The sequence below is a fragment of the Parasteatoda tepidariorum genome, chromosome 9, assembly GCF_982258835.1.
Source record: "Parasteatoda tepidariorum strain Cologne lab strain chromosome 9, Ptep-v5.0, whole genome shotgun sequence".
In the NCBI taxonomy this organism is placed as follows: Eukaryota; Metazoa; Arthropoda; class Arachnida; order Araneae; family Theridiidae; genus Parasteatoda; species Parasteatoda tepidariorum.
Window position 1 is genome coordinate 58869226 of NC_141763.1, and position 18224 is coordinate 58887449.

The following is an 18224-nucleotide window of genomic DNA, read 5'->3' on the forward strand; positions in this document are numbered from 1 at the left end:
CCTTCTATAAAAGCATTTAAAATTTTGAATAACCCCTTGGTCCATGGGTTGAATCAAAGATGTTACGTTAGGTGGGAGCAGAGTAGCAACAATATTTCCAGAAACTAACTCGTCTACTGGCGAGTGGGCTTAGCAATTGTCCAAAAGAAGGATGGCTTTAGCATCTTCTGGTAGACCAAGGCTTTTGAAGGATTCCTTAACCTCAGGCACAAAGTGGTGAAAAAAACCAGTCTTTAAAGAGAGCGGCAGTCATTCACGCATTTGATTGAGCATCGTATTGGACAGGCAAGTGTGTAACATTCTTAAAAACCCCGGGTTTTGTAGATTTACCTATCACAAAAGGGGTCACTCGGTGCTTTCCAGACGCATTAGCACATAGCAAAACGGTTAATCTGTCTTCGTTTTTTTTAAAACCGTTGGCTGCTTTTTCTCCTCCCCCAGCTAGTGTAGATGTTGGTAAACATCGCCACAATAGCCCTGTTTCATCAGCATTGTAAATCTGTTCAGGTGTTAAATCATTATCAGCCACGATTTTCTCAAACTCGTCTTTGTATTTTTTCTGCAGAGTTTTGGTTGTTTCTCCAGTTACACCAAGTCTTCGAATTCCATGCCGAAACTTAAAGTTTCTGAGCCAACCATCAGAATAATTACATTCACTTTCAGCAACTCCTAAATCTTGGCCGAATTTCTTTGCCTTTTCAACAATCATTGGCCCTGTTACCGGCTTTCCTTCAGAACGTACTACACTAAACCATTTGAACAATACACTATCTAGCTGTTCAAGTTTTTTAAAAAAATTTTTAATGTTTGTCTGGAAGCCAATTTTTCAATTGTTACCGATTGAGAAGCAAACTTCATTAGTTCATCTTTTTGTTTTTTAATGTCATAAATAGTTGATGAGCCAATATTAAACTCATTCATTAAAACATTTCTATTCTCGCCTTTTTCTAGCCGTTTGATGATTTCTAGTTTCTGATTGAGAGTCAGTGTTACGTGTTTTCGTTTCTCTCCTTTTGAACTCGAAGGCTTAGGTTTTGAAAACATGGTCACTGCACAGTTAGAACAAAAATCACTTTTTCTATAAACAGTTTCAAAAGTTACGTTTACTGCGATGCGAAAGGACGCAAAACAACAACGCACAAAAAAATGGCGAAGACGCTTCGTGATTGATTAACGGAGCTGCACTGCACCTGTTGTTTCCGAACAATACCGTGCTCTTCCGGATGATCCCGAACTACCCCGAAAACTTCCGAATAGCTCTAGAGCATTTTAATTTGCTTTATAGACACACTTTTGGAGAAAACCAAAATTTTTACAATTTTCCGGAGCGATGCCGGACTTATGGACTTCTACTGTAATTGCTTTCATAAGTTTTCCTTTGTTCTTGTAAAAGCGAGGTTTTACTTCATTATAGGTAGAGCAAACATTTTTAATTTGTTTAATATCGTCTGAAGAAAGGGGTCAATTTTTTGCTCTTGCATTCTAATTATACCATGTGCTGTTCCATAGCGTGAGGTTTTAGGAATAAACACTCTTAAGTATAACAAGTACTATTTATTAATAATTTTCAACATTTAGAATACTGAAGATGTTTCTTTACGTAACACGAGCAAGTGAGGAATCTGAACTGAAACTTAGAGGGAAAGTCACGATTTGATTGCGCATGCGTGATATGATAGTTCGTAAACATAGCCTCGAAAGGCTAAATACACGGCATCTCGCCCTTTAAAATGAAAATTCAAAGGTCAAGTCTCTTAGGACACCGTCTAATCCTTTGTGATCTCCTAGGCTGAAATGGAATTTGTTAAGAAGTTGAAGATGGAGTACTTCTCGGCAAAACAGCTGAACTTGGGTTCTTGGTTGGCGAGTTTCCGGTAATGATTTGACAGATCCAGAGTGTTTTTGGATATTTCCCCCATGATTAGTGGATGTAGGAGAATTATCAGCAGTGCTGATGTGTATGGTTTCACTTCTAAAACTGATTCGTGGAACGTGAACTGTCTTATCCAAGATCTGGTCACCTATTGGTCGCATTTGATCTACGTGGCGTCCATACAATGTACCTTGCACATTAACTGTGTAATGATGAGCTCCATCTTTGCTCATAACTGTTCCAAATTTCCACTTTGCCTTGGGGGAACGATAGTTTTGAATAGCCACCTTATCACCTTCGTGAAAAATGCGATCTTGGAAAGTATGCGTGTTATTCCTGATCTTCTCGTTGACTCTTCCGATCAAGTCGGGGAGAACAAGATAAGATCTATTCTAGTCATAATATCTCTCTGATGAAAAAGCATAGCCGGACTAATCATGGTTGTCGTATTAGTAGCTTTGCGATATCGCATGAGGAATGTGCTAACCTTTTGCTGGATATCCTCTGCAAAATTCTGCATAGCACGGAAAGATTGCTTTAATGTGTGCACGTAGCGCTCTGCTTGTCCATTGCTGGATGGTTTGAAAAGAGCGCTTAATGCCATTGCTTGGTATAGATGTTTCAAACTCTTGAGAAGTAAACTGTGTGCCGTTGTCGAAAACTAAAGCTACAGGTAGTCCAAAACGTGAAAAACAATCTCGGAGACATTCAATTCTCTTGAACGAGTTGGCTGTCTTCATGGGGTAAACTTCAAGTCATTTTGAATTGGCGTCAACAATGAGTAGAAACATTCGTTCAAATATAGGGCCTGCGAAATCAACTTGCACTCTTTCCCATGGTGCACTGGGATATTCCCCATGATGAACTTTTCCTGGGTCCGTTTTGAACCTTACATAGTCCAAAGAGTTTCTATCAGAGTTTTCTATGTCTTGGTTGATGTCTTGCCAAAACACGAAAGAGCGGACAACTGCTTTCATTTTAACTACACCAAGATGCTCATGATGCAACTCGTCTAATATTTTTGCTCTGTAGCAGTCTGGAATGCACACTCGTTGCCCATACATAATACACCCATCCTGTGAGGTATATTCTTCCATCCCTTCTAATTGACCTCCATATTGTAATTAAAAAGAAATCCCAAGTGTTCATCGAGCTGAGTAGGTTTTGCTAAATCTTTGTCAGTGTCATAATCAGGAAGCTAATATTATTTAATGAATGGAAAATGAAATAAAGAGTGCATTATCAATTTAATTATTTATTTAGATAGAAGAAAGACAAGTTATATATGCTCAAACCCACAACGTGTTCTCACAACGTTAGAGTCGATTGATTACTGAGTTATTCAGTTCAGGTCTCACGTCACTGTACGTTAAAGATATATGACACTCTCCTCCTAATATTTTTTTTAATATATAAAAATAAAGGACATGACAATATAAAAATAATCAATTGACAAACTTATAAATTACTAAGCCTCATCAATATATCTTTTTGGTGGTTTTATATTTCTTATTGGTCTGAAGGATCTTAAGGGTGACTTGACAGAGTTTTAATTTGAAACGCTTTCAGTAGAATTTGATGGTGGTAAATTAGTATTTGAATAAGTTTCAATGTCAGTATTATCTTTGGTATTTTCTTTGTTCAACCTGGAGGCAATACCCAAGGCAGGAAGAATAGCATTCCTAATCGATGGTGTACTAACGTTATCATCAGGTGATGTTTGTATAATTGGAGAGTTGACATCAGTTTTCTAACTCAGATTTTTTTAAATGATCAGCGTGGACATAGCGAGTTTTGTTGTTTACACTTACTAAAAATGTATTAATACTTATGACTTTTATGATTTTCCCTGGAAACCATTTAATTGAATCATTTCTAGTGAACTTAACCCATACCCTTTCATCTATATCAAAATTTCTTTTAGAAGCACGACGGTTAAAATAAGATCTTTGATATTGCTTTTCTTTAGGTAAATGATCACTTCTAACTTTTGTGATTGTAGTTTGAGGTAAATACCTAAAGAGTAACTCAGCAGGAGTTTTAAGCGTAACTGAAGAAGGAGTATTCCTATAGGCAAAAAGAGCTGAATCTAGCGATTAGAAAAGGTTTGCCGTTTAAGCATGTTTTTCACGATAGACACAGAATTTTCCGCCGCTCCATTAAAATTTGAATGATAAGGTGGATAATTTATCGTATTAATCCCATTGGATTTAAAAAATTTCAAGAAAAGTTCAGATTTGAACTGTGCGGCATTATCAGAAACAATTTCATTTGGTTGACAAAACAAGCAAATAAAGTGCGCAAACATGTTGTTTTTGAGTCAATATTACTTGCAACTGACGCATCTATCCATTTAGAATAGGAGTCTTTTACGATTAAAAGATTTTTACTCTCATATTTAGCAAAATCTATGTGTATCCTTTCAAATGGTTTACCATTTAAAGGCCAAAAATTAGATTTAACTTTAGGAGCTAAAGGTCTAGTAAGTTGGCAAGGAATACATTTGTTTACAAAATTTTCAATTATTTGATCAATACCCGGAAACCAAAAATACGCTCGAGCAAGCTGTTTCATTCGGAAAATACCTGGGTGCTCATTATGCAAAAGTTCAAGAATTTTTTTTTGCAAAATTTCAGGGATGACTAACCTATTTGCACGTAACAAACAATTATTTTCAATACCCAGTTCATCTTTAACTTTTTTAAATTCTATTAAATTTTCATCAACGTCAAATGGACAACCAAATTTTGTATAATTTAACACTCGAGACAAACAAAAATCAAGAGATGTCGCTTTCTGAATATCCTCTTTTTTTAGAGTTTTAAAATCCGAAAAGAAACATACAAATGTATAAAATCATCAATGGGAACATAATCTTTAGATGGTAGCCTTGATATAGCAACAGCAAGCAAAAACTCTGTACCCTTTTTATATCTCATTACATAATCATAATTTGAGAGAATAATAGACCATTTTTGCATTCTAGCATTAACCATGATTGGAACAGATTTATTATGACCAACAGAGTCAGCAATGGTTTAGAATCTGTTTCGATAGTGAAATTTCGACCTTGTAAAAATTTCTTTATGCCAAAAATTACAGCTAAAGCCTCCTTACGACTTGAGCATAATTTTTCTCAGCTTTACTTAACGTTTTAGAAGCAAAGAATATAGGTCGAAGTTCACCCTTGAGAAATTCATGACATAAAACAGCTCCAACACCATAGTCTGATGCATCACATTGCAATACTACAGGCCTAGACATTTCAAAGTGAACCAAAACATTATGTTTTTTTTAAAAGAGTTTTGCTATTTTCAAAAACTTTATCAAATTTCCATTTAACATCTCTTTCTAATAATTTATAAAGAGGACTCAAAGTAGTTGACAAGTTAGGAATAAAATGTGAATAATAACTAAGTAAACCAATATAACTTTTTAACTCAGTAACATTTGTAGGCATAGATGTTTGGTAAATTGTATTACACTTGTCATCTAATGGATGAACACCATTAACATCTTTTTTATGACCTAAGATTTGAATATTATCTTTAAAGAATTCACATTTAGAAAGATTAATCTTAACATTTTAAGAATTTTACCTATCCATAACAATTTCAGTCCTATTTATAGACTCTTCTTTTGTATTAGCCCTAACAATCAAATCATCAATATAACAATTAGTAAAAAATAAATCTTTCAAGATTTCATCCATCTTTTGTTGGAAAAGGAAAGAAGCTGATTTAATCCCAAAAGGAAGTTTGCAGTATCTAAGTAATCCTCTGGGATTATTCAATGTTAATAATTCCTGAGATTCTGGGCTAATAGGAAGCTGATGAAAAGCCTTAGATAAATAAATTTTGCTTACTAATACTTGTTAATATTTCTTCTTGAGAAGGCAAAGGATAAAATTGCGTTTCACAAAATTTATTTACCGTTGCCGAAAAATCTCCACAAATTCTAACAGCTTCTTTACCATCTCCATTGAGTTTTGGAACAGCAACAATAGGTGTTGCCCACTTCGAATGACTTACAGCATGCAAAACACCATTATTGATAAGAGTGTCCAACTCCTTATCAACCAAATTTCTTAGGGCATAAGGAATTGGTCTACTCTTGCAAAATATAGGGATTGTTTCCTGTTTCATAGCTATGTTTATTGGATATCCCAATATACCAGATTTGACATCTAAATTAAAACAATTTGGAAATTTAGTGTTTAAATATTGAATAATGGAAGAAATACTGAAAGCAAGATTACTATTATCAACATTACTATTACTAGCATTAGACACAGCATTAATAAAATTATCAAACCTTATATTCAACTTTTCAATCCACTCTCTACCCAACAAAGTTGGTTTGTCAATACAATCAACAACAATTAGTGGAAGAGTATAATATTTATCCTTATAAGTAACAGGAACCTCATAATTACCCAAAATCTTAAAAACTTCCCCAGTATATGATTTCAAAGTTGGAATTTGTAAAGATAAACTATTCAAATTAAGGTGTTGAAATTTTGTAACAGACATAATTGAAAAAGCACTTCCTGAGTCAATTTACATATTGACTTTAACACCATTTATCTGTACATTAATAGTGTATGGTTTTGAAGGATTATCAATATTATGCACATTGTTCAGATAAAATTCTGAAGAATCCCCAACACTTTCACTAGCTGCAACAAAATTTGTGGAGGGAACTTTACACGCAGGCCTGATATGACCCTTAACACCACACTTGTAACACCTTGCTTTCTCAAAATTGCAATCCCCTTGGTGAGATTTTGCACAGTGCTTGCAGGGTTTTGCTCCTTTTGAACCTTGGACTTGAGGAGTGTTTCTCTTCATAGAATAACTTCAACCTTTCTTTTGAGAAGGATGCTTCTTGTACTTTTGATTAGAGATTTTCAACACATTAGTATCCCCCCTCCTTTTAAGGATTTTGTTTCTGTGGAAGCTGTTTCCATGGCAAGTGCTAGTTCAGAAGCTTTGATGAAATTTATATCTTTTTCACTAAGCAATTTATTTTGAATCTGTTCAGACTGCAATCCACAAGCAAGCTTGTCTCTAAGAGCATCATTCAAAAATGCACCAAAATCACATCTGCTCGCCAGCTCTTTTATCTTTACAATAAAAGTAGCTATGTCCTCGTTTCCCTGATGTAAATTATAAAAACGGAAACGTTCTGTAATAGTAGATGAAGTGGGAAAGTAATAATCAGCTAGTACTTGTAAAATTTCATTATATTCAACCGTTTTCATATCACGTTGCTGGAGTAAGTTTCGAAGAGGTGAAAATGTTTTCTTACCGATAGCTGATAAGAGTAAAGCTCGCGTTTCATCATCCGAGGTAATATTATTGGCTTCAAAAAAGAAATCGGCTTGTAGTAAATACTCTTCAAAATTATCCCCTTCCACAAAGCTTTGTAAATGTCCAGCACTAACGTTCGTAATTTTGGAAGTACGCTGATTATTCACTGCTACAGCAAATTAACTTAATTCCAATTTCCTCGTCGCCATTGTCATAATCAGGAAGCCAGCAGATCAGACAATATTATTTAATGAATGGAAAATGAAATAAAGAGTGCATTATCAATTTAATTATTTATTTAGATAGAAGAAAGACAAGTTATACATGTTCAAATCCACGACGAGTTCTCATAACGTTGGAGTCCATTGATTATTTATTACTGAGTTATTCAGTCCAGTTCTCACTTCACTGTACGTTGCCAGATGTATGAAAGATATATAACAGTCTTCATATTAGCTGCATCACTTTCAGATATTTCAATAGCAGTAGCTATTTTCATTGCCTCATTTAATTTTAGGTCCTTTTTAGCTAAAAGTCTCTTTTGAATGTTTTCGTTGCACAGTCCACATACGAAGCGATCTCGCAATGCTTCATCAAGAAACGCACCAAAATCATATGTGGAAGCCAGTCTTCTTAACTCGACTAGGTACTGAGAAACAGATTCTCCAGATGTTTGATTTCACCTATGAAATCGAAAACGCTCAGCAATGATGATTGGAGCCGGCTTAAAATGTAGCGTTAAAGCTTTATTTGGTTTGACGTAGGAACATTCACTTGGCAGCTTTGGAAGCAGCAGGTTTCGAAGAAGTTTGTAAGTTTGAGTTCCGATTGTTGATATAAATATTGGCACTTTTTTGTTTTCTTCAACATCATTTGCCAAAAAAAAGTGTTCTAGCTGTTCAATGTATAAATTGAAATCATTCCTTTCCACGTCAAAGGAATGCAGCTTGCCAATCAGGCCTAACTTGCTCATGTTGATGTAAACAAGTTTAACTAAAAAAGCGTCGTAAATTCAAATAATCCCATCCTCGTCGCCAGTGTAATATATTAATCATGCGTGACTAAAGTACTTAGAAAGCACAAATTAACATTTAAGTAAAAATTAGAAATATCAACACATGAGCATAAAATGTTAGATGCTTTATTTGCGAGCCGCGTTCATGTAGCTGCCAGATTTTACAAGCTTAGAATTAGTTAAGAAATGCAAACGATTACGATATTACAATATTTAAGAAATGCATCGATTACGATATTACAAGGTTGATCTTTAAAAGTGTTTTTTTAGGGTTTCAAAATCAGCTCCTGCTGGATTATTGGGTGCCAACAAATTATGCTATTTAGCTGATAAACTAGAAATCAAGGTTTTCTCTCATTTTTCACTTGGAACATTTTGCATGTTCAAAAAAGCCTCAAACTGCTCCAAAAAAGAATCGAAATTCACACCAGTAACGTTATTTTTGTTTCTGGTTTAGTCTTTCGGCTGCAGCGCCGATATTAAAAATTTATTTTGTTCAACTAATTGAGAGATGAGGTCTTCCATTTGGAAAAAGAAATAAATTGTTCTTCCTTGAGCAGTTTTCAAGAGTGAAAATTTTACCAATCTTTAGGTACTTGAAACCCTAATCCAAATTGAAGAAGTTTCGTTTTGAAACGAAACTTCTTCAAGCGATGATATTTTGTATTTATGGAAAATATTTCACCAACTTGTCGCCAGTGTGCTGTTCCGTAGCGTGGGGTTTAAAGAATAAACACTTTTATGTATAACAAGCACTATTTATTAATAATTTACAACATTTAGAATACAGAAGCTGCTTCTTAACGCAATACTAGCAGGTGAGGAATCTTAGCAGAAACTTAGAGGGAAAGTCCAAATTCGATTACGCAGGCGTGATATGATAGTTCGTAAACATAGCCTCGTACGGCTATATACACGACATACCAGGATGGCATAATGCATTGTTCTTGGAGGTTGACCTCAGCTTAAATTGCTGCTGTTATTCTGGACATTGTGCCAGCAGTTGCATTCCTGTTTCCTGGATGGTAAATTATATCAAATGGCTAATTCTAGCTTCCTTCTCATGATCTATTTATTTTGCTGGAATGGCTCTGGTTGAACATAAAGGAAACAGATCTTTTGTCTGTTAAGACTTCAAAATGCCTGCCTATCAAGTAATGTCACCAGTTCCTTATAGACTCCAGAAAAGCGTAAGCTTCCTTTTCAACCGAAGAGTGTTTTTGCTCTACAGCAATGGTTCCTGAACTTTTTTGTCTCTAGACCCCTTGCCATGTTTTCGGTTTTGGGTAGACCTTACCCGATTTTTACTATTTTGTAAATTCATCAACTTCAAATGTATTTTTGACAGCTGGCATAGTGCTACTCATTGTGAAAGATTTAAATTTCTATCTATAGTGAAGTGTAGTGGGAAAACTTAAGAAAAAAAACACATGTTAATTTTATACATTTATTAATTAAATTCAAATTAACACGAACCGAATTAAAATTTAGTATCTGTTATTTAAAATAACTAAGCAATAAATAAATGCTTTTAGTTGGAGGGATGAACCTGATGCTTTAATAATAAATTTTCAACATTTGGCGTCAATTTAGTTAGGTTTAATCTCAAATCTCCTTGGTTAATAATGCCCAGTCTGTTTTTTTTTTGTTTTGTTAGGAGATTCGCAACTGTGCTGAAACCCCTTTCCACTAGGTATGAAGATGGAAAAGCAATTAAAAACTTTCTCGCGATATTCCATAATACGGGATAAGTAACAAGTATGTTTTTTTTAAGCCAGAATTGCTGACATCCGTTTCTAAACTGTACCTTAAGTTCCTCTTGAATTATGACATCCGTTTCTTCAATGGATTGATTATCCACCTCTTCACCCCCGAAGATTACCAAAATGATTTAAAAAATTAATTATTGTTTTTTTGAGTTATTTTGCTGTTATAGACTATGAAAAGAATTAAGTTTATTAGGGGGCTTAAAATTTTAGGTACACATATGCGAACCTTAGTTTTTTATTACACAAAATAACAAGAATATTGCAATTTTGATAAAATGCTTATAAAAGAAGTATTAATTTACATTATTCAACGCTATCATATTTTTTAATTAAAATGTATTATTAAACACTTTATTTTTTAATAATTAAGAATATTTTTATTACATTTACTTTGAATGGAACTTTTCAAAGCAATTATTTTTTAGCACACATAAATAAATGTTGTATTTGGTGCACATTATTCTTGTTCTAGATTTGCACTCCACCAGACGACATTTGGATGCATTTTTGTCGTCCATGTACCTGGGTATGTGACCTACGTTATCAAATTGTACATTCTTTGGGGGACGATTAACAACTTTTCATTTTTTAAAAGGCACAGTTAATTCTCCTTCAGAGGGGTTAGACAGTTTACGTGGCCTCCCTCTGCAAGAGCACCCAGATACATTCCCTTCATACTTCAACAAAGATGAAGCAATAATCATTCTGTACTCCAAAAGGCGCATGTATTTTTTCAAACCATTGCTTTTGTGAAAGCGCACATAATAAATTCAGCAATTAGATATTGCTAGATCCACAAAATGCGTAAACATACGCACAGTCCATTTTTTTATTATTATAGAACAACGATAGTATGCTAAATACAGATCACAAAGATCAGTATCTCCCATAGAAATGTTATACATTCGAATTACAGCAGGCTGTGGAATGCTAACTTTTTTTTTCTCCACCTCATACAAGATGCATTTGGTTCACTTCCTACACAAGTAGATAAAAAAGTAACACACTTGTTGTCCTTCCATTTGACAACACACATCTAGTCACATTCCCCTCTTTTGAGTTGTTTGTCACTTTTAAGTTTTTTTTGCACCAACCCAATTCTGTTACTATTTACAGTCCCAACTAAGAAAATATTGTGTTCCAGCAGATATTCTGCACATTTTATAGAGGTAAAAAATCTATCAGTGTAGATAGCGTGCTTGGAATCATGGGGAACACTTTGTGATAAAAGTTTCACTACACCTCCACCTTCACCCAAACTTGATGTCTTCAGCTGAAATACATCCCCTACCAGAATAAATTGCAAAATCTAACACTAGGCCATCTGGCGCAGACAAAACAAAGTTTTTAAGTCCAAGAGGATTGGGTTTACTGGGAACATATTGCCTGAAGTGGTATCTCCCAGAAAAAGGAATCATCTGTTCATCCAGAGAAATGTGTTTAGGACAAGGCAAGGTTAGTCACTTTTCCCGAATAGGATTTAGGAAAGGTCGCACTCTCCACAAAGTATCTGGATTGTTTTTTCCCGATTCATTACCTGCAAAGTGCAAGTAATTTCGCAATTCAAAAAGTCTGTCCCTTGACATAGTTTCTGTAAAACAGTTAATTTTCAAATCTCGGGACCAATATAATTTGGCTTGGGGAAATTTGAGCGTTCCCATAACAATGTGTAAGCCAACTAGTTTCATAATTTCATTAACTGAAGTTTTTACAGATTTGTGGTTTCTTTTTTGAGCAGAATACAAGTTAGTCTGATGTACCACTTCTTCAAATAAATCAATACTTATATATTTAAAAAAGGATTCAAGAGGCGATTGGAGTTCTAGGACATTAACATCATTATCATCTGTCATTGCAGCATTCCGAATCATCCTACAAGAATAAAAATTACAATCGCTTTATTTCATATCATCAGTCATAAGGAAATGCATTTGAAGAAATATTGTAATTTTGTTTTGCCACTTTTCACATTTTGTTATTAAAATGATAACATTGTTATGAAAATTATTTTAAAATAATAATTTGACAGTACGTACTTCTTTGCTTTCCATGTTTTTTCTCTGAGTTGTTTCGATTGTTTATTAACAACTATTGGGGTAGATGGACCACTCGAATCTGAAAAGTGTTCATCTGTACTTCCTTCATCGTCATCTGTATTTGGAACAGGTCATCCGTTATCACTATCGCTTGATGCATCAGACAAATCGCTCTGTTGTAACAACGCCTGAATCTCATCTGGAGTCAATTAACCAAAAAAAAATTATTTCATATAAAATTTTAGAATTATACTCTGTCACTACTTCTTTATTGCTGCTTTATGTTCAAAATTATAATTTTATATTAGGTTAATTTTAAACAAAACAAACAATAAATCTACTCTGCACTTAAAAAATAACTAAGTTACTTTTTTTTTGTTAAAAAGTCATATAATTTAAAAATGTACATTCCAAAATGTTTTAAACAACTTTAAATTAAATAATAAAATAGTAAACAAACATTTATATGCACTATGTGCATTTAAACCATAATAACTCAGCTACTAATGTTTAGTTTTTGTTAAACTATTGTACAATGTTCTAATATAATTTTAGAACAAATTAATTGAGTAAAAAAGCAAATAATTAGCATACTTATGCATTTAAACAATAATTACTTACTATTAAACAATAATTAAATCATAATTTAAACGATAATTATTCATTAACACACTTGTATCATATTACAATAATTTAAACATAGGGGACGAAGTTACACAAATGTGTACCTAATTATAATTCTTGGTACAGCTTTTCAATAAAACATTTTTACAAACAAAACTATTCTAAGAAGATGTTGAAAGATTAACTTAATTAAAAATAATTTTATTGGATCTATAAATAATATTTAAAATACTGAAAATTACTTACGTTTTCGAGGACGCGAAGAAGTCGCCATTTTGGGAAAATCACTTTTGTAAACAAACATTTCTTGAGGAAAACGGTGTCTGTGCTGCCATCTATGATATTCATTACAAAGCTCAGACATCCACAATTGTGGATATCAGGTCGAAATTACAAATTTTTCCAACAGAGAGTTTTACAAACAAGGATTATGAGGTTCACATATGTGAACCGTCGGAGTGATGAGGCTATTACCATAGTCAAAATATCCTCAAACCTAGTTTCCAAACCTGAAAAGAGGGCATTTAAATGTTGAACGTAGGTTGAAACGTCTTCTTCCTGGCAGTTTGTTTGTGAAAAATTGGGGAACTGGAAAAATTCGCCCCGTCCAATGTTTCGCTTCATTAGCTTAATTCTAGCCACAAACGCTGATATGATGGACTTAGTTTTAATCAGATTTAGACTGTCACCTTGTAACTGCAAGTTAGCCATATTAAATTTAGGAAACAAATCTGTTAAATAGGCAATGTCTGTTTTCCTCTTCATTAAATTTTCGTTTAAAATTTTATCTTTAGCATCCGGAAATTCTAAAATAGTCTCAAAAAGTGCAAAAAATCTTGTCAAACATAAGCCTTTCGACAGCCAGCGTACTTCAGTGTGAAGGAGTAATTTATAAAAGTTCTCGTCATTTTACTCACACAACTGCGCAAATAACAGCGTATTCAACGCGTTGCTTCGGATTCGGTTTACTGTATGAATGACTAATTGAACCAAACCTTTCTTTTAATAGTTTAACAGCTTTTCCATAATTTTCCTCAGAAAGCGAAAACCCATTAACAACATTAGCTGCAGCACCTCCTAAAAGTGATTTTAAATACGAGAATTTGTCTATTACAGATAATGTTTCATTTTTATCAATTGTACTTTGAAATCGATTCCAGAATTCAATCCAAACACACGGATCTCAATAATATTTTTCTATCGTTAATTTAGAAAGCTTAACATTCTTATTTATTTTCCGACTCACAAATTCAGTGGCTACAGTATTGTTGGAATGTTCTTGTGCTTGAATTAAATTTACTCTATCATAATTATTAGCAGTTGCATTACGACGAATGGATTTTATCTTAGAAGAAATTTTCGAATTCCATAAAATAATTTTCTGTCTACATTCAATTGCTGGTTCAATTTCTGCATCAAAATCTTTTTCATCTACAATTAGAGATTGTAAAGTATTATCTAAATCATTTATTTGTTTTAATCTAGTTAAGTAATCTAAGTGTTGTTCCAGTTGAGTATCAGTATTTATTTCATTAAATTCTTGTTCTAGTTTATTAATATATTTTGTTATGCTAGCACGCATAACGCCTCTAATTTTTCTTTGCTTAGTTAATTCTTCCATATTTGAAAAATTCTTATCAACACTAATAATCAAATTTATAATTTGTATGATGCTTCAATATTTAGTAAATATGTAAACGAAATACTGCATCACACCAATGAATTCTGCAAATCAACTGAGGATTAAAATTCGGTTCTTCCATGTTTTGAGCAGTGCGCATGTTCGTCGTTACTATTGGCAACCAGAGTTAGAAAGAGAAAAATATTGGCGGGAACCCCCCCTTGAAATACGGAGGGGTTTCAAAATTAATGAATTTAGTTAAACATAATAAGTAGCTTCAATTGACAATAAAGTACACTTCTAAATTAATGAAATTAAGCAATTGGATTACAGATGAATATATGACTTCTACAATGATAGAAGAAAAATTAGGCATAATTACAAATGTTCAAGTGTTTATAAGAAGTGGACACAGTTTTGCAATTGGTCTCACAAGTTCACCAGAGTGAGTTTTTACCTTGACCACACGAACTTTATCGTCTTTACCAGGGAACGTTTCCGTGACCTTCCCTAACTTCTACTGTAGTGTAGTGTAGAGGGGGTAGGATCTTTTGAACATATTTGCAAACTTAAATTCTTTTCTGGTGGTACTGTGCTCACAGAATCAACAAATACACTTATTTCATCGTCTGGAACTTTCATTTCATGAACGTACTTTGAATTCTGAGGGTACCTATCTGCAAAATGATTCTTAATTTTACATCTGGCACAAATTTTACCGAATGCTGGACACTCGCGAGGTTTATTTTTTCTTCCGCACTTCTTGCAATCATACTCCTGTGGCGACTGTTTCAACTGATGATGCTCACAATGTTTCTTTAAACTATTAACAGACACTGTGTTTTCATGTTTCAGAGTTATTCTCAACTACTTTCGGCTGCATAAGCGATTTCTAACGCTTTTTCTAGTCCCAGACCAGATTCTCGAAGCAGGCGTTCTTTCAAACCACTGTCTCTAATTCCTAGGACGATGCTGTCACGAATTTGTCCATTCTCTTGATCGGCAAATTCACAGGTTGAAGCTAAAGTTTTAAGTTGAGTCATGTAGCATTCTATTGTTTGTCCCTTTTGTTGGACGTGCGAAAAAAAATTATAACGTTCATAAACGACATTCTGCCGCGGTGAAAAATAATCCTCAAACTTTTTAAGGACATCTGGATACCTTTCTTTACTTTCAGGAGACTCAAATTTGAAAATGTTGAATATTTCAAATCCTTCACTTCCAAGTAAATTCAGCAGGATTGCGATTTTTATTTTATCTGCACGTTCATATTTTTCTGTGGCAAGCAGATAATTATCCAACTCTTGTTTCGATTTTCTCCATTTCTCTTTATTATTTCCACTGGAGAACTTCAAAGGACCAGGTGGTCGGAACGCATCCATGGCAACGTATACTCGAAAACGTGGATTAGACTCTATGATGGAAATCCGATTTCATCAATTTTCTTTCTGACACCATGTCATGTTGTTATTTAAGTCTAATAGAACACAAATACATAGTTCTTTCATATTCAGTTGTTATTTACAGTGAGATACAACTTCTAGATTAACTTAGTTCAACTTTAAAACAACATCTCTTCATCTTCACAGCCATTGCAACCCACAATGTTTATAGAAAAACAACAATCCATCAATGTTGGTGCTGTTGCCAACATCACAGCGACTTATAATGTATACGATTACGATACAATGGGATTGATGTGAGTTAAATGATGTGAGTTAGTTGATGTGAGAAAATTGCTAATATTTTTTTATAATGTTAAAATAACTTTTATGGGCACATCAGAAATTTTCATCAATTCGATAATTATTGAAAGGTGTTATGTTCTATTAAACTAACTATCTTTGCAAAAAATTTACATAACATTTTAATTTCAAAACTGTCAGTAAATATTATGTGTTATCTAAATTAAATTTGCACAAACATATAATTGCATACAAGAATGAGACGAAAAATTAATAACATTTTTTACATTATCTTTTAAAAGTTGCCTTTAGTATAAATGATCAAAATTTGACTACAATCAACTACTCTTTTGAGAAAGTTACTATAACAAAATAGATTTTTGATTAAGACTATTCCATTCCTCGTTTTTCTCTGATTATATGGTATGCGTTATGAAGAATTAGCCTTAAAAAACATATATTATGCATTTAAAAAAGTTACTCTTGCAAAGAACCTTATATATAAAAATTTAAACCAGATTCTTCTCTAAGTGGATTTAAATTTTTTGTTTTTACAATAATGTAAATAAATGTTTTGTTAAATTTTAAATATTAAGCCAAAGAAATTTCTACTATTATCATTATTTTAAAATTACATTAATTTAAACATCATAAAATTATATACACATTTCTTATCTCATATTTGAACTACAAAATTGAAGTAATAAATACAATGGTAGTAGTATAATTGCTCATACGTTAAAGTCAATGTTTAGCAATGATGTTAAAATAAAATTGCTTCTGATATCTTCAAAATTTCTTGAATTTTCATAATACTTAAACATAACTATAATGACTAGAATAAATAACACAATGCAGTAGTTAAGAATAAAAAAATTAATAAAATCATGACAAACATTTCACTACTTAATTATTTTATTTTAAAACAAAACACAATATAAATATAACTTCACTCAACTATAAAAGCAATACATTCTTACCATCATTGTTTAATATAAGCTTATCGATAGTCTTTTGTTAAAATATAAGTTAAGAACACGTACAGTGAATTCGCGATAACTCGAATCTGATAGGACTGACGAAAAACTTCGACGTATCGGAAGTTCGACTTACCGTTATTTTCGGTTTTGGACTTTCAAAATATTGTCGGATTATTTAATTAATGCTTATTAATCATTTTTCTGACAAGCCATTTACGATAAGACTGTTTGAAGCACTTTATGATACCTTGGTCCATCGGCTGCAACTTTGCTGTTGTATTTGGCGGGAGAAACTGCAAGTTTACTGCTTTCAAATTAGGTTGATCACTATGCTCTGTGCATTTATCCATAAAGAGTATCACTTTTCTTTTTTTAGCGAATAATTTCCGATCCAATTTTCTTACATAGTTTTCAAATAAAACTGATGTCATCCAGAACTTTTTGTTAGACTTGTAATCCAAAGGATACGTTTTTACATTCTTGAAACATCGGGGATTTCGCTTTTTTGCCGATAACAAGTAAGGGCAATTTCTCTGTCCCAGACGCATTTCCTCCAACTAGGACAGTCAAACGTTCCTTGCTCATTTTACCCCCTGAGCAGTTTTCATCCTTAAACATCATAGTCTTATTTGGAAGACATTTAAAAAATAAACCCATTTCATCAATATTGTAAACATCATTTTAACTGTATCCTTGAAGTAAATTTGGTAACGTTTCACTTAACCACTGTTCACATACTTCAAGAGGGACAGTTTTATCTTCTCCATGAAGAGTGCGAAAGACATTGTGTGTGTGTTGCAAAGGAAGGGGCAAGATATCAGCTCCTAGGTTTTTTTTCTTGCTTTAAAAGATCCAAAAAAATCGAGTTAAAGGGAGTAAAATTCGAGTAATCGAGAATAATTAACATGAAATTGAAGATAAAAGAGTCGGGACCTCATAAAAAAATCGAGTTATAGTAATATTCGAGTTATCGTACTTCGAGTTATAGCGAATTGACTGTATTTGTAATTAAATAAAATAATTTTTATTTCAAAAAGCAACAGTGGGACCATGAGTTATCATTTTAATTATTATTATTTTTAAATTAAAAAAAATTCCCAAACTTTACAGTCATTTCATACAGTTTAAAGTTTTTCTTCAATTCAATTTTTTGTTTTTGTGCAACTGAACTATATTTCAGAGCAATAAACTGAAAATCTTTGCTTTATTGAAAGATTTTATAACATGGTCAGCAACATTTGTGCATATCACACAAACACACAGCAGGGATGAATAGCACAGGGATGCACCTTTCTTCAAACTTTCAGCT

The 18224-nt window shown here is 33.1% G+C and overlaps 2 protein-coding genes across 2 annotated transcripts; both read right to left on the reverse strand.

Annotated features, from left to right (window-relative positions):
• Positions 1 to 1725: 1725 nt before the first annotated feature.
• Positions 1726 to 2477, reverse strand: LOC147804080 (uncharacterized). The gene is made up of 2 exons (XM_087151409.1): positions 2361 to 2477; positions 1726 to 2265 (listed from the first exon to the last, which is right to left on the reverse strand). The coding sequence occupies exons 1-2, from the start codon at positions 2475 to 2477 to the stop codon at positions 1726 to 1728; spliced, it is 657 nt and encodes a 218-aa protein (XP_087007535.1).
• A 2827-nt stretch (positions 2478 to 5304) lies between these two features.
• Positions 5305 to 6962, reverse strand: LOC107440987 (uncharacterized protein K02A2.6). The gene has a single exon (XM_087151898.1). It carries the CDS (start codon positions 6403 to 6405, stop codon positions 5716 to 5718), a length of 690 nt encoding a protein of 229 aa, XP_087008024.1. The 5' UTR covers positions 6406 to 6962; the 3' UTR covers positions 5305 to 5715.
• Positions 6963 to 18224: the final 11262 nt, after the last annotated feature.

Bases quoted from the DNA above. Each gene is read 5' to 3' on its own strand.
- LOC147804080 (XM_087151409.1), bottom strand. From the start codon at position 2,477: ATGGCATTAAGCGCTCTTTTCAAACCATCCAGCAATGGACAAGCAGAG. The intron at 2,266-2,360 runs GTTAGCACATTC...TATTATGACTAG, and splicing joins CAGAGGATATCCAGCAAAAG to AATAGATCTTATCTTGTTCT.
- LOC107440987 (XM_087151898.1), bottom strand. From the start codon at position 6,405: ATGTCTGTTACAAAATTTCAACACCTTAATTTGAATAGTTTATCTTTA.